Raw genomic sequence first — 17,976 nt, forward strand, 5'->3', positions numbered from 1 at the left:
TATATATATATATATATATGTATCTCCAATCAAACCTTACCATTTGTGGGTTTGCTACCAGTAAATTTGATATCTGTGGGAATGGCCTGACCTTCCCTAAAGCAATATTTGAGTACATATTAACAATTATACAAACATAATCACAGAAAAAGTCTAGATAGATGAAGCAAATATTCATTACAGTATTATAGAAGAATATCAGTTTCAACTTACTCTTCCTCTTACAGAACTGAATAAGACATGCTGTAGTTGGTCTTACATAAAGATTTGTCTTTGCAGTTAAGATGCATTCACATCTATATAACTGTGAATAACCTTAAATGAAAACACAATAAAGTAATGAGATTTATTAGACAATATATAGCACAGCATACTCCGTTACATAAGAAGGGAGGGTAAGTTCAGACGGAGCAGTGAATTTTCAATCACTTACAGAATAATGGCTTTTCATCCTTTCTCTTTGGTGCTATATATATAAATGCTTTCCTGCATCTAGTCTTTCTTTGAAGGCTGATATTTGAAAGTATATAAGGATATAGGGAGTCTGGGATACTCACTACGACAACATCTGTTATTCAATGCTTTCCTTATTTGCTGGGTGTCTGTTACCTAGTCCGCATGAATGGTGAAGTCTGATTGTGTGTGTGTGTGTGTGTGTGTGTGTGTGTGTGTGTGTGTATTAAAACCTCCTTAGGTTCAGGTCATTACATTCTGGGAACCCCAAGGTTACGAAATATTGTGGGCAATAGGCAATATAAACTAAGATTTCTATGTTTCTCAATAATATGGTAGGTAAAAGTATGCTGAAAGCTTATCTACTATGAGATTCAGGGCCTCTGTAACACGGTTTTTCCGCAATAATTTTTTATCTATGAATCTCATAAATATAACGCTTCTTCAGAATGCACATTATATCGACACATAAATTTTGACTGTATTCTGCATTACGTAGGTTGAATAAATTTGGTACTTATAATGTAAAAGTGACGTTTTTTGAAGACGGGCCAACTTACTCAGAGAAAAGGTTTCGAACGCACTCGTTACGTAACTTATGACGGCATTTCTTCCCTCTTTCTCGATCGATGATTGGCTATACGTAACGAAGGCTATACCTCTGCCAACAATGACACAAAAGTTGAAATAAAAGCGAAGCAGTACACCTTTATGAACTCTGAAACCTCTCCACTGATAATTGTCATAATGAACAAATCAACAAAATATGTTAATAAATACAAAAACACTTCGATTATTTTTATTAGTCTAACTCCCAAATAAGTTTCCTAAGAAATTACAGTCTACTTTATAGGTCGCAATCAGATTGACAAGGTGTTGGGAATAGTTGGTAATTTTCAAAAACGTAGTAGACAAGCTTGATTTGATAACTGCTATATCCTATGTCAAGCAATTTTTATTTATTGTCTACCTACGTACCTATTTACTGTGAAAAAAAAAAATACACGGTACCGTATTTTGGCTTTAAACCTTCACCAATAATTATCGTCAGAATGATGACTTCATGAGGCTCCACCCACTTTGGCCCGGATATAATTCAGGATAACACTGAAGGCTATCATGGGCATTGTTGGATCAGAAAATTTAAATTCTGGATGTAAAAACTCATTTCTCGAGTAGTTGTAAGAAGTGCTAAATGATCCTCAAGGATCCCAGCAGTTGGCCTAAACATTTAATTCATTTATACTACTGTTGCGGCACTATACTGCTACAGTAGTACAGTGATACCTCGGTAGTCGAACGACTCTATACTCGAACAATTCGGAGTTCGACCAAAATTTTCGAGAAATTTTTGCTGCGGTGCTCGACCAAAAATTCGGTACTCGACCAGCCGAACACGTGACGACCGCATGGGCTTTGTGATGATCGCGCCATCTCGGCCACTCTCGCTTGTTCGGGAAGCATCAGTTCTCTCGAGAGCGTCACTCAGACAACGCGCGATCAGCATTCGTTGTGATTTAGTGATTTTCAGTGCTTTTAATTGCTTTTTTAGCTTTCATAATGAGTCCCAAGAAAGTAATGAGTGTTAAGGGGAAGGAGAAGAGGAAAACAGTGCGAACAACGATCGAGTTGAAGAAGGAAATTATAGCGAAATATGAGAATGGTGTACGAGTGTCCGATTTAGCGGTAGAATACGGAATGGCGAAGTCGACCATTTCTACGTTTTTAAAGCATAAAGAAATGATTAAGAAGGCGAATGTTGCAACGGGAGTTACGGCGGTAACTAAGCAAAGGCCACAAGTGATTGAGGAGATGGAAAAGTTGCTTTTAATATTTATTAAAGAAAAACAGTTGGCCGGGGAAAGTGTTAGTGAAGCGTTCATTTGTGAAAAAGCGTTGCATATCTATGAAGAATTAGTGAAGAAAAGTCCGAGTACCAGTGAAAGTGATTCATTTACATTTAAAGCGAGCAGGGGTTGGTTTGAAAAGTTTCGTAATAGAACAGGTATTCATCGTGTTACTAGGCATGGGGAGGCAGCTAGTTCGGATCAAATTGCAGCCGATAAATACGTGGGGGAATTCGATCGGTACATAAATGAACAAAATTTGATCGCACAACAAGTCTTTAATTGTGATGAGACTGGGTTATTTTGGAAGAAAATGCCAGCCAATACGTACATTACCAAGGACGAGACGAAGATGCCAGGTCACAAGCCAATGAAAGATAGGCTAACATTGTTGCTGTGTGCAAATGCAAGTGGCGATTGCAAGATCAAACCCTTGTTAGTGTACCACTCGGACAACCCCCGGGTGTTCAAACGAAATAATATTTGTAAAAGTGCACTACCAGTTATGTGGCGCTCGAACACTAAATCTTGGGTCACAAGACAATTCTTTACTGAGTGGATAAACGAAGTGTTTGCCCCCCAGGTTAAGGCTTACCTCATTGAAAAGAGCTTGCCAATGAAATGTCTTCTGGTTATGGACAATGCTCCTGCACATCCTCCAGGTCTCGAGGATGACTTGAAAGAAGAATACAGCTTTATCAAAATCAAATTCTTGCCCCCCAATACTACTCCCATACTCCAGCCCATGGACCAACAGGTCATTTCAAACTTCAAAAAACTCTATACCAAGGCCCTTTTCAGAAAGTGTTTTGAAGTGACCAGTGACACGAAGTTGACCCTAAAGGAATTCTGGAAGGAACACTTCAGCATCCTCAACTCTGTTAACATGATTGACCAAGCTTGGCGAGGTGTGACCTATAGGACATTGAACTCTGCCTGGCGTAAGCTGTGGCCATCATGTGTCACAGAGAGGGAGTTTGAAGGTTTCCAACCAGAGGCGGGTCCAAGCACTGCTACCCCTGTAATTTCTGATGACACTGATGTCGTTGAGGAAATTGTTGTCATGGGCAGGAGTTTGGGGCTTGAGGTCGACAAGGATGATATTGATGAGCTTGTAGAAAGCCATTCTACCGAGTTGACTGTGGAGGAATTGTTGCACCTGCAACAACAACAGCAGCAGGATCTGATTGTGGAGCAGGAATCTTCAGAAGAGGATGAGGTAAGGGAGGATGTTCCAAGTTCTCTCATCAATGAAATTTGTTCCAAGTGGGCAGATGTGCAGGCTTTTGCTGAAAAATACCACCCAGAAATTGCAGTAGCAAACCGGGCAGTGCATATGTTTAATGATAGTGTCATGTATCATTTTCGAAGAATACTGCAGAGGAGGAAGAAACAATTAACAATAGACCAGTTTTTCACAAAAGAAAAGAAAGCTGCTACATCAAAGCCTGTTTCTCCTCCAAAGAAGAGACAAAGAAGAGAAGAAACCCCTGAAATAGATCTGCCCACCCTTTCATTGGAGAGAGAAACAACTCCTGAAGGAGAACTACCCCGCCACATCATGGAAGGGGACTCTCCTTCCAAGCAGTAACCTCCCCCTTCCATCCTCTCCACATCCATCCCTGTATGCCATCGAACCGCTGCTCAAAGGTATGTTCACTACAGTACAGAAAATGGTTTAAAATTGTTTTATTTTAGTACAGTAAATGGTTTAAAATTGTTTTATAGGATTTTCTGACCAATTTCATACACATTTAGATAATTATTGTTGTTTAGGTACACGTTTTATTAATATTTTGGGCCTGTTCGAGTGCTTGGGAACGGAATAGAATATATACCATTATTTCTTATGGGGAAAAAAAATTCGGTACTCGAACAAATCGGAGGTCGAACACGGATCTCGAACGGATTATGGTCGAGTACCGAGGTATCACTGTATTACTACGCTAGCACAGATACCCCACCCACATTTATGTATCGTTCCGCCATTCATAAAGTTTTTGTAATGTTTTTTTCACTGTGCAATAAGCCATAGCCTCCTCAGCAATTAAGTTTAACATTAGATGATAGGTTATTTCATTAAGCTAACAAATTATGGCAACTGGGTATGTTATTGCCGATGTTGAAGCTAAAGATAAAGTATGGTATCATTCCTTTATTGCATTATCATCTTTACTACTATTTGTTTTGCTACATATAGTAATTATTTTAAAGGATAAATGAATTATGTTCACTTTACTTCTATAAATTCCCATTAGATGTACAAACAAAACTTTTAAAACTATTTCTGATTTATTTACAAAATGCAGTCATGCCCAAAACATATATGGTCGTACGGCCTAAGAAGAAGAAAAAAAAATTATATCGGATGATCCGTTGGTCTGATGGAGAGTTTAGCACAAAATTCTTATTTTAACAAAAATAGTTATATAAAGACTGTTTACATACAATCTCTCTCTCTCTTGGTGGCATAGTGAATAGTTAATGGAAATGTTCAAAAGCCTGAATGACATTACAAGTATTATAAACATGTTACGCTAAATACAAATCAGACCTTAAATATTGGATTTAAACTAAAAACTGAATAATTACCTATTCAGGCTATAGTAAATATGGCCACGGGCTTTCTCTTGACTGTATAAAGTTGCAAGTCGTAAGACAAATGCAGTTTTGCAACCAAGGGGGCAATTCCGAATCATGTTAGCCATTCTTGACTTATGGTTTTAAGAGCCGATGGAACAAGGTGAATGGGTGTCTGGTGGATGGGCGGGGCAAAATTTTGTCAAAAGATGTTTACATTGCTTACGTAATGAATGTTTTCAACTCTTGGCTCGTAATCACTGGCCATGGCGTCGGCTACATCATTTTTACTCTATAAAAATTAAAACTATCGGGTTTAGGCTATTGATAATGCTGACAAAATTTGTGTGTGGTTGTAAAATATACATATGTCAACTTTCAGCTACATCCGATGCTTTGATAAGGAGCAAAGTCCAAAAAACCGTGTTACAGAGGCCCTGAATCTCATAGTAGGTTATAATCATTGTATTTCTCTATCTGCTTGTTCATATTTTCACAATTTTTATGTTATGGTCATGCCAAAAAAGGCAAAAAGTGTCAGACAACAACTAGATATGACTGATATCAAATTTGCCAGGCAAATACGAAGACGAGATAATATTATAATAGTCATGTTTTACTCAAATGTGGCCATTTGATACATATAGCATATATTTTTTGGATTTGAGGGAAGGGGCTCACCATTGTTTAGTAAATAGCCCTGAAATATGATGATTACATCCTTATGAACCTCAGTGTTTAGAAAAATTAACGCTAGAAGCTAACACACTATTTATGCATACTTCAGTAATTTCAACCCACCGTATCTCTACAAGAAAAAAAAAAAAAAAAGAGAAAAAACTTTGAGGACTGTATTTCTTTGTCAGCTTGTTTATATATTCATAATTCTAATGTTAAGGTTATGGAGAAAGATGCAGAAAAGTTTCAAACAATAACTAAATACGAATAGAGCAGAAAATTTGTCCAGAAAGTATGCTAACGAGAATAAATTGTGCAAGAAACGTCCTACGTATGTGTGGGCATTTGGTACATGTAGAGTATATATTTCTGGATTAGAGGCAAGGGGCTCAACACTGCTTTGTAAATAACCAACAGAATGAGATGATTATGTCCTTGTGATTCTCAGTGGTGAGGAAAATTACCCTTAATGCCCTAATTATGAATTTACTAAAGTATAGTCAACAAATCTTTACAAAAAACTTTGAAGACCGATTTCCCAAATAATGAAATATTTGGTGAAAATTGCTACTACTATTTTGTCATGTAAACAGCAAAAGATAGGGAATTTTATAGGCTATAATCTGTACATTCACTTTTTGCCTTTTTGACTATAATAATAAAAAAAAAAAAATTCAATGTGAAAGAAGTAATCTTTGAAAGTGACTCCTATACATAAACAGTGAAATAAAATACAAATGACACGAGAATTTCCCATGTACAAGTTTTAGAGCATAAAAGGGATTTTGACGAAGGAAAAATCTATTTCTAAAGGAACCTGTGTCGCTCCGTGAAATGCTCCTTAAAGCACCATTTCAAAGTTATAAATACTGCTAAATATACCAGAGAAAAAAGTTGCATGAAATGCTAGGAATATATCCAGCTCGCTCACCCCTAGAGCGTGTCGGTATTAAAACTGGGGCGAGTGATACCACTACTAGAGATCCCTTTCCAATTAGACTTCCCCCTCCTCAAAATCTCCCGTTACTACGAGGTGTCATTCACTACAGCTACTGGCCCCCCCCACCACCACCACCACTACCTAACCTTCTCCAATCATTCCTTGTTAGCACCCGTGAACGTTCGGACGTGTTTTTCATAGCTCTGTGTTATTCTTTAAAATGGTTTTATAAATGAAAGAAAAAAAATGGTTGAAAAGCAAAATAGGAGCAGAAATTAGAAATAACCCCCAAAATAACATTGTTTTAATGGGGCAGTCGCGTTCTGTGCCCCTTTACTGCACTGCTAAAGTATAATTTTTTACTATAGGCATATGCCTATTGAAAGGAAAGAAGATGCAAAATCCTAACATCTTAAATATTTTATGGATAAATGTTGGTATAACAGCTTCTAGAGAAGTGGCAATAAGAACATCAGGGGACATTCATAGAAATAAAATACATATACATACAAACATGAAATATATCATTTTGATTGGCCTACATAGCACTTGACTGCTGTTTTACTGTTTTTCAAGGATGGAATTTGCTCATGATGGTGTTCTGGTTAATTCACGAATTTCTAAGCCACGTTACTTTTAAAGAGCCTCAAAAGAGAAACAAAATCATGTACATTTACTACTAAATATACCCCTACATAGCTACACTTTTACAGAGGTAACATGAAAAAAATTTTCTCAAATGAGAGGTGAAAACTGAATCGAGACAAAGCTTAGAAAGTCAAACAGACCAAAGGGCACAGATAAAGATTAAATGCAGAAAGAAATGCATATGGGCTAATAAGGATGTTGTAAGTCACTCCAAAACAAATGTCTAAAGATCTTGTTTAAAAACGCGAACTAGATGTGTCACTTATGTATAGAGATAGAAGAGTAAACGAATGTTAGATGATAATGAAAGGATTTACAAGAAATACGTAGACTGACATACATATTTCCCTGACACAGCAAAGGACACTAGTAAAAGTAACACTTCGGACGACAGTATATGTGTTTCTTATTAAACCTCGTAAGTTTATAGTATTGAGAGGCACCACGAAATTATGTTCATAAAACACTAAATTCTGTGACAAAAAAAAAAAAAAATATACATCAAGGCTGCTTACCAGAAGATATTTAAATAAATATGGAAAACATATAAGACTATTTATCTATCTGTATTTAAATGACTTGGTTATTTAATGTAAATGAAAACTTTACTTTCCATCCATCAATATGCTTTAATGTCAACTATATACTGTGTTGCAGGACACTGTCAAAGACAAATGTGGTTATGACTTCTAGCTATAAAATTTTAAACTTGAAATAGAGAACCAACATCTCAACCACTTACAGATTATTAATTCAGTTTCAGTTAGCCAGCTAGACAATGACTTAGTTCTGGAATTAACAGAAATGTATAAATTTTATATCAAATATTAGATTACATAATTCAAGGATCTGAAAGTTAAATTTTAAAAATGTACAAAGAACACCCTTTGAAGAACAAGATGTGCTTGTGAAATCGGCTACTCTACTCTCCCTTATTATTGTATCCATTACCTTAACCTTGAGCAATAAAGGATTTGTTTAATAAGAACATAAGCCATAGTCAAAATTTTTTGCCGGTAAAATTCATATTGCCAGCAAATAGATTTCCACTGCATACCCCCACCTAACACTGAGCCTAATATCAAAATAAAAAGTTTAAAAAAAATGATAACAAAGTCATGGCATAAAAAACTAATAAACATTTCCCTGGGATCTTAGTGCTGTACAGGTATATATAAAATTTTCACTGAACAATCAAACTAGACTATAGAGTATGCATAGAATGTCTGTGGAAATTTAAGAGCTCTTCAGAACGAAACATTGATCCACAAAAGTTGCATGGAAATACGCACACTACACTTATTTGTTCTTTTAAACCTTCTCCACTGTCTTCTATTACTGCTTCTACAGCATCCAAACTGACTACGGAGTCACTACCTTTGAAAGAATCTGAAATTTTATCACAAATGACACCAGAATCAACTTCTTGAATCACATGCTCTACTTCAGCAGTATTCATTTTGGAGTCATCAACATTACCATCTTTGTTTTTAAGAACATATCCAAGAACTGAGGACATATCCTCTGTCTGAGGTAAGTATACTTTCAATTGGACAGGCCTGTCAAATTCTGGATGAGTAATACGCCTGTGAGTAGCAAGACCAATTTCACTATGGAACCTATGATTACATATATCACAAGAATGTTGAACTCCCAACTCTTCAGCTCTTTCGTGCTTTTTCATATGTGTACGCAGATTATAATTTGTCATAAAACGTGCATCACAGATATTACATTTTATTCGTTTATCCTTAAGATGAACTCCTCTGACATGTATTTTTAGTGACCTGTGGGTTTTAAATGACATCTGGCAGGCAAAACACTTGTGGTTCCTAATATCAAAATGGCTATTGCGATGATCTTCATAATATTGTTTGTGATGGAAACCCCTCTGACATACATCACACTGATATTTCCCTTCATTAGTATGCAACGACATATGATTTTTATATGTAGACTGGGTTTTAAGAGCCATGCCACACACTTCACAAGTAAAAATTCTGTCATCATAATGAGTTAAAATATGTCTTTTCAGTTTAGCCTTTGTAGCACTCTTAAAATTGCAGTTGTTGCACTGAAAAAGCTTTGGATCTCCATGCTTGTATATTCGATGAACACGTAATCCAATTTTTTGAGTAAATGTTTTCCCACACTCCTCACAAAGGTAAGTGCCCTTCCAAGGTGCAACACCTAAGTGAATGTGTTGGTGATGACGATCCATCTTTAATCTTGTGCTAAAATTCTTATTACACTTTGGGCACATATAGATCCCTCGTCGCCATCGATCATCTCCAGATTTACGGTTCACCTTTCTGTCAGTAACACTCTGAGTTACTCCCCTCCTGGACTTTTCCTCAGATATCACAGAAACTACCCTATCGGAAACTTCCCTCGTTTCATTATTATCCTTAACTAATGAAGCATCCCCATCAACTGCCTTAATCTCCATTCCATTCAGATCTTCTGTTTCTCCTCCAAGACTTCGATGCACTGGAAGGAGAAACAAAATGAGGGAGAGCAAGATACACTTGGAATGAAGATCTTGGCAAAATTTAAAATATCACTTCACTTTCACAATGTATCATTGTTCACTTTGAGCTTGGGAGTAAAGTTGCAGTTACATTATCTTCAATTAGTGTTTATATTTTTTTGCAACACTGGCCAAACTATTGTGCAAAATTTCCACTAAATAAATTTAGAGAAGACAATGTGAAAACACATTCTATAACCGATTTACCTTAACTACAAAGAATGCAACTGGGTCCAGCCCAAAATCTTCAACATGGTCGCCACTCAAATGGTCTCTGCTCTGTCATGGAGCGCTTCGCTCGCAACTTAACATTATCACATAGACCCTGTGATTTTGCAAGCGATACATTGATCTGGTGTGGGTCACTATTTATGGTATCATTATTACCTATAATCTCTTGTATTATCATTATTATTATGTTTACATAAATTAGCTGTGATGTGGTGGTGGCCAATCACAATGCCTGTGGGCAAAGTACGTTATAGATTTTGAGCTGGACCCAGTTGCTTTCAACACCAAATGGTTATAGCATACATCAAATGCTTCTCATATCTTTTTCAACTCTTACTACTTTGATCTGAACCATTACTTACAAAAAACTTAATTACAAAAGCTCTATTGATCTTTATATTATTAATTTTCTAAAAAGTGTCTCGACATCCTTACTTTAAAAAAAGTAGTTAGATTACTTACATTAATTATCAATTTCAACAGTGCAGATTGCACTCAACTATAATTCTTGTATGTTTTTCTTAAAGCAAGTCTCATATAAACCAGGTTTACATCTGTCGGATGATCATGATATGAATATTTATTGAAATTTAGTACACCAGATGATTCCTTACAACTTAAACTGTTGTGAAAAATATTGATAACAAATTGGCAGTAGCCTGCACTCAATCTCTCTATTATCATATTGAATAACGTATTGAGCTCTTTCATAAAGCATTCATGTCATACATTCAGGACCATAATATATACTTTTAATTTTCTGTTTTTACTGGATGTTAGACTACTCCAACATTTTGAAGAAATAGGAGACTTGCTTTATTTATATTGAATTGAAATCTATCATACTCTTTTATTTGTATCACTTGGTGTGATTATGGTTGTAGGGAATACTGCTACCATGGCAAGGAACACAGGGAGTTATAATCTGATAATATTTAATAAGAATTTTAACCATAGTATATCAAAGCAACCACGAAATAAGCCATAAAAAGTAAATGATAAATAGTAAAGCTCGAAAGGAAACATAATAGTACACCCCCCCAAAAAAAAGAGAAAATGGAAAGAATTTTAATAATAAAATTTCTCATTTCTATACTCACCTGATGTTTATATTGCTTTCATCTCTGAAAGCTTGGAATGTCGACATATACCTTAAAATTAAGAAATTTCCCATTTTCTTTCATTCCAATATACTAATGCCTCTAATAAAGCAATGAGAGTTAACTGCATCTAACAACAATAACGTGCTGTGCATGTTACAATGCTTCATCAGTCTCAAGTCGAAATACTTCCCTATCTTCTTGTCAACTTGCACTAGTTCCTTAGACTAATGAAATCTGAAAACTTTCTTTGACCACACCAGCACCCACAGATCGAGGAGAAACTTCTCACAGAATCCCTACCTAATAAAATAGATGGATCCTCAATATGGGATCCTTTCATATTAACATTTATTTTCTCCAGTCCTTTGATGAAAGTAACTGGCATGTGTTCACTATGTTCCCATTTCTAAAATCACTTGTCCTTCAACTATGAAAAGAAATACAAATATTAGAAACTGTAAAACCAGTCTGGATATTTGTTAGTTTAGATATAATTAATTTTACCCTTCATTAGTCTGTAAACAATACCTAACTGCACGAAAAGTACTAGAGACCATAAAGTGTCACTCTGAAATGCATTTTATTTCAACCAGAATTGCAATTTTGGGGTGATTATATCCAATACCAATTACCTGTACCTAACCTTATTTCGGTAACTGAGAACATTACATAAACCGACAATTTGATAAATCATTATTTGAAGTTAAAACCTTAAAAACTTATACACATCTTTTAATATTAAAATGTCAAATATTTAAAAGAATACATTAGGGTATTTGTAATTATAATCTCTAAATTCACTGCTGATGGGTTCTGTTTTGTAAGGCAGAAAGCTTTAACCATTGATGGGAGCTTGAATTACCAGCCTTATTGTACTGAGAATTTAGGATAATTCATATATATTATGCAAAAGATCTGCAGGTCAAGTTCCTAATTTGGATATCAAAAAAATAGTTCATCTTTATTATTGTCTTTTATTAATGTATTCTAAGACGTTACTAAACTGTTTTTCGATTATTTACAACTACAGTCGAGAATTGAAATGCATTTGAACAAGAGACTTGTTTATGCAAGAGAGTAACCCATCATTACATTTACCTCATAAGTGATAATCTTGTGATGAGCTAGTGGCCGAGCTTACAAGCAATTACGCACAACCATTCAGACATGAAGCAAACAAACAATTTTAACAAATATTTGACAGATTAATACATGAAATTTATTTTGTCTGATAGCATCAAATGATTTGCCACGCAAACCCCACATGAGAAAATTTAAAGGGTGCTTATTTCATTAAGAAGAGTGATAAGATATCAAGACAACCTTCTTGGCAAATATGGGGTATAATAATAATTATTATTATTATTACTATTATCACAAGCTAAGCTACAACCCTAGTTTTAAAAGCAAGATGCAATAAACATTTGCTTAGAGACCCTTACTTTAGCAAAAAGAGGGAAATAAAGATCCAGGCTACCATCTCGGTCTTCTGCCTCACAAATTCTAGGTATATTAATGTGTCTAAGAGAGTGGCTAAAAATGTTTGAGGATTTTTCAGCAGAACGGTCTAAAGTAAATAAAGAATCTGTAACTACGAGAATATCTTGAATATGGGAGAAGTTGCATACCATCAGAACCCTTAGTAAATTGAAAAGTTGGACTAGGGTCTGAAGCATGGCAGGTTGGGCCTGAAATATTACAAACTTAATGGCCTTCTGAGTTTCCAAATAAAGAAACTTCTTGATAAGCTCAAAGATATCCAAAGTAACTCATTAGGCTATAGAAAGAGTCAAAAGCTGGAGTGGCATTATTGTAACCATTTCTCTGTAAAAAAAAGACCCCCAGCCTTCTCCAGATTTCTCCTGAACTAAAAGTTTCCTTTATGCTCTGAACTTTAATCTAATCATGAAACATAATTCTCTGAGAGGAATGACGAGGCTTACGCATTTCTCATAAGATTCTTTAAATTAAAACCTATCCCCAGCACAACATGCACAGAAAATGCAGATCATGACTACCCAAAAACAATTCTTATGACCAACAGTGCATCAATTATGGAAGGAAAGCAAACGAGAGATTTCTTAATCTTAAGTGGTAACATAAAACATTCAAAGCTGTCAGAAACAAAAGCAATATGAACATTAGGGGAGGTTAATAGATATAACTAAAACCACGTTAAATTTTCTATGACAATAAAACCAAGATTCAACCATGGTAAACATTGAGGAGTAGTGGTATTACCATTGCAAGCAATAATTTACTTTGAAAAAACTGCCTCTCTACAGGAACGTTATAAGCTAACAGTGGTAAACAGCAAACTAAGACTGCTGTACATGTTCAGCATTTCTATTCCTATGTCCTATGAAAATTAAATATATATATATGAATACTGAAAAATAAAACCACCGAAAAACCATAATGAAAAAAAACATACTGTATAACCTGTCTTCTTATGAAGAAGCAAAAGAAAACTACTGAATAAAAACTAGTTACTTTCACAGAAAAATAAAAAAATGATGAAATACTTTACATATATAAATCATCTCTTTACCCATTATTAATCGATCAACGGTTTAACAAGTAGGTGATACATAAAACACGTCACATGGCAAGCATCTTTACCAAATTATGAATATATTCGTGAGGATCCACTTTTAAATGATAAATCTTCACAAAACACTCATAAAAATGGTCTTTAGCATACTTCTGAGACATATCTGAATACCTGTAATCCAAGTGAGGAAGGATACGAGTACCACCCACTTAAATCCTCAAAATACGAGTAAAACACACAAAAATAAAAAACATGTTCAAAGAGCGACGTTGAAGTACTGACTTATAAAAATAGTAGAAATGGTAGAATGAAGTCTAATAAATTATGTATCCATTTGCCAAATCCTATCACCACCAGGGAACGAAGACATTTTTTACGTCGGTAATTAGGAGAATGATGATAATTTCAAGTGATTTTCGGATCTTCCTTGTCTGATGAATTAGCACATGAACCTAGGGTAGGATTCAAGGTAATAATATTTACCCAACCATTAGAGTAGAACACTCGAATACCTTTCATAACGATATTTCTTTCCCAATGTTAACAAAAGCAGAAATATTGTAATTTTTCACATCATAAAAAGTGATTTACTTCCTAAAGAATGTGATAACCCAATCTGCCAGGGTATGTGAGCATAAGAAACCACACAATAAAATAACAAAATTTTGATAAAATCTATTTCCATGTTCACCTGATTTTCATAATGCTTTTCTCTGGAAACTCACTTATATCAATGTCTGCATTTAAAACAAAAAATATTTCCCATTTCCTTTCCTTCCAATAGACTTAGTAGACTTCTAGTAAAGCAATGAGACTGTCTAGCAAAATGTTATTTTCATTAGTAAAATAAATTTTTGAATATACTTACCCGATGATCATGTAGCTGTCAACTCCGTTGCCCGACAGAAATCTACGGTCGGGATACGCCAGCGATCGCTATCCAGGTGGGGGTGTACACAACAGCGCCATCTGTGAGTAGGTACTCAAGTACTTCTTGTCAACAAGAACTCAATTTTCTCTTCGGTCCACTGGTTCTCTATGGGGAGGAAGGGAGGGTTCTTAAATTCATGATCATCGGGTAAGTATATTCAAAAATTTATTTTACTAATGAAAATAACATTTTTCAATATTAATCTTACCCGATGATCATGTAGCTGATTCACACCCAGGGTGGTGGGTGGAGACCAGCATACATGTTAACAAAGAAGCTAAGTATCCCGTATTTCATTTTAGCAGTTATTCAAAATAACAAACATAAAATAAATAAGTACCTGGTAAGGAAGTCGACTTGAACTATTACTCTGCCTTTTTTAAGTACGTCTTCCTTACTGAGCCTAGCGGTCCTCTTAGGATGCTGAACGACTCCTAGGTGCTGAAGTATAAAGGGCTGCAACCCATACTAAAGGACCTCATCACAACCTCTAACCTAGGAGCTTCTCAAGAAAGAATTTGACCACCCGCCAAATCAACCAGGATGCGGAAGGCTTCTTAGCCTTCCGTACAACCCAAAAAACAACAATAAAAAGTATTCAAGAGAAAGATTAAAAAGGTTATGGGATTATGGGAATGTAGTGGCTGAGCCCTCACCTACTACTGCACTCGCTGCTACGAATGGTCCCAGGGTGTAGCAGTTCTCGTAAAGAGACTGGACATCTTTGAGATAGAATGATGCGAACACTGACTTGCTTCTCCAATAGGTTGCATCCATAACACTCTGCAGAGAACGGTTCTGTTTGAAGGCCACTGAAGTAGCGACAGCTCTAACTTCATGTGTCCTTACCTTCAGCAAAGCAAGGTCTTCTTCCTTCAGATGAGAATGTGCTTCTCTAATCAGAAGCCTGATGTAGTAAGAAACTGCGTTCTTAGACATCGGAAGAGAAGGCTTCTTGATAGAACACCATAAAGCTTCTGATTGTCCTCGTAATGGCTTTGAACGTCTTAAATAGTACTTAAGAGCTCTTACTGGGCAAAGTACTCTCTCTAGTTCGTTCCCCACCAAGTTGGACAGGCTTGGGATCTCGAACGACTTAGGCCAAGGACGGGAAGGAAGCTCGTTTTTAGCCAGAAAACCGAGCTGCAAGGAACATGTAGCCGTTTCAGATGTAAACCCTATGTTCCTGCTGAAGGCGTGGATCTCACTGACTCTTTTAGCTGTTGCTAAGCAGACGAGGAAAAGAGTTTTTAATGTGAGGTCCTTAAAAGAGGCTGATTGGAGCGGTTCAAATCTTGATGACATTAGGAACCTTAAAACCACGTCTAGGTTCCAGCCTGGTGTGGATAACCGACGTTCCTTAGAAGTCTCAAAAGACCTAAGGAGGTCCTGTAGATCTTTGTTGGTGGAAAGATCCAAGCCTCTGTGGCGGAAGACCGCTGCTAACATACTCCTGTAACCCTTGATCGTAGGAGCTGATAGGGATCTTACGTTCCTTAGATGTAACAGGAAGTCAGCAATCTGGGTTACAGTGGTACTGGTTGAGGAAACTGCATTCGCCTTGCACCAGCTTCGGAAGACTTCCCATTTGGACTGATAGACTCTGAGAGTGGATGTCCTCCTTGCTCTGGCAATCGCTCTGGCTGCCTCCTTCGAAAAGCCTCTAGCTCTTGAGAGTCTTTCGATAGTCTGAAGGCAGTCAGACGAAGAGCGTGGAGGTTTGGGTGTACCTTCTTTACGTGAGGTTGACGCAGAAGGTCCACTCTTAGAGGAAGAGTCCTGGGAACGTCCACAAGCCATTGCAGTACCTCGGTGAACCATTCTCTCGCGGGCCAGAGGGGAGCAACCAACGTCAACCGTGTCCCTTCGTGCGATGCGAACTTCTGAAGTATCCTGTTGACAATCTTGAACGGCGGGAACGCATACAGGTCGAGGTGGGACCAATCCAGCAGAAAGGCATCCACGTGAACTGTTACTGGGTCTGGAATCGGAGAACAATACATCTGGAGCCTCTTGGTCATCGAGGTAGCGAATAGATCTATGGTGGGCTGCCCCCACAGGGCCCATAGTCTGCAGCAAACATTCTTGTGAAGGGTCCACTCTGTGGGGATGACCTGACCCTTCCGGCTGAGGCGATCTGCCATGACATTCATATCGCCCTGAATGAACCTCGTTACCAGCGAAAGCTTTCGATCTTTTGACCAAATGAGGAGGTCCCTTGCGATCTCGAACAACTTCCTCGAATGAGTCCCTCCTTGCTTGGAGATGTAAGCCAAGGCTGTGGTGTTGTCGGAGTTCACCTCCACCACCTTGTTTAGCTGGAGGGACTTGAAGTTTATCAAGGCCAGATGAACTGCCAACAACTCCTTGCAACTGATGTGAAGTGTCCTTTGCTCCTGATTCCATGTGCCCGAGCATTCCTGTCCGTCCAGAGTCGCACCCCAGCCCGTGTCCGATGCGTCCGAGAAGAGACGGTGGTCGGGGGTCTGAACAGCCAATGGTAGACCTTCCTTGAGAAGAATGCTGTTCTTCCACCACGTTAGAGTAGACCTCATCTCTTCGGAAACAGGCACTGAGACCGCCTCTAGCGTCATGTCCTTTCTCCAGTGAGCAGCTAGATGATACTGAAGGGGGCGGAGGTGGAGTCTCCTTAACTCGATGAACAGGGCCAGCGATGAAAGTGTCCCTGTTAGACTCATCCACTGCCTGACTGAACATCGGTTCCTTCTCAGCATGCTCTGGATGCATTCTAGGGCTTGATTGATCCTTGGGGCCGACGGAAAAGCCCGAAAAGCTCGACTCTGAATCTCCATACCTAGATAGACAATGGTCTGGGATGGGACGAGCTGGGACTTCTCTATATTGACCAGGAGGCCCAATTCCTTGGTCAGATCCATAGTCCATCTGAGATTCTCCAGACAGCGACGACTTGTTGGAGCTCTTAAAAGCCAGTCGTCCAAATAGAGGGAGGCTCTGATGTCTGCCAAGTGAAGGAATTTCGCAATATTCCTCATCAGTCTGGTAAACACAAGAGGTGCCGTGCTTAGGCCAAAGCACAGGGCTTGGAACTGGTACACAACCTTTCCAAAGACAAACCTTAGGAAAGGTTGGGAGTCTGGATGGATGGGGACGTGAAAGTACGCGTCTTTCAGGTCCAACGAGACCATCCAGTCCTCCTGCCTGACCGCTGCTAGGACCGACTTCGTCGTCTCCATCATGAACGTCTGCTTGGTGACATAAGCATTGAGAGCACTGACGTCCAGCACCGGTCTCCAACCTCCTGTCTTCTTCTCTACCAGGAAGAGACGGTTGTAGAAGCCCGGGGATTGATGATCCCGGACTATGACTACCGCTTCCTTTTGTAGCAAGAGCGACACCTCTTGTTGCAACGCTAGCCTCTTGTCCTTCTCCTTGTAGTTGGGAGAGAGGTTGATGGGAGACGTAGCTAGAGGGGGACTGCGGCAGAACGGAATTCTGTATC

At 37.8% G+C, this 17,976-nt stretch overlaps 1 protein-coding gene across 8 annotated transcripts in view; it reads right to left on the reverse strand.

Annotated features, from left to right (window-relative positions):
• Positions 1-17,976, reverse strand: part of LOC137627682 (zinc finger protein 160-like) — a 130,647-nt gene that overhangs the window by 20,204 nt on the left and 92,467 nt on the right. For 2 of the 8 annotated variants that reach the window (XM_068358887.1, XM_068358888.1), the window contains exon 14: positions 7,969-9,636. The exons of 3 other annotated variants lie outside the window; for them this stretch is intronic. In XM_068358887.1, coding sequence (XP_068214988.1) covers positions 8,351-9,636 — 1,286 coding nt within the window. In that variant the 3' untranslated portion in view covers positions 7,969-8,350. Of the gene's footprint in view, positions 1-7,756; positions 7,936-7,968; positions 9,637-10,387; positions 10,462-17,976 lie in introns of those variants that run through there. 3 more of the 8 variants (XM_068358894.1, XM_068358886.1, XM_068358893.1) reach the window with 3 other exon arrangements.

The sequence above is a fragment of the Palaemon carinicauda genome, chromosome 35 (genome assembly GCF_036898095.1).
Source record: "Palaemon carinicauda isolate YSFRI2023 chromosome 35, ASM3689809v2, whole genome shotgun sequence".
Taxonomy (NCBI): Eukaryota; Metazoa; Arthropoda; class Malacostraca; order Decapoda; family Palaemonidae; genus Palaemon; species Palaemon carinicauda.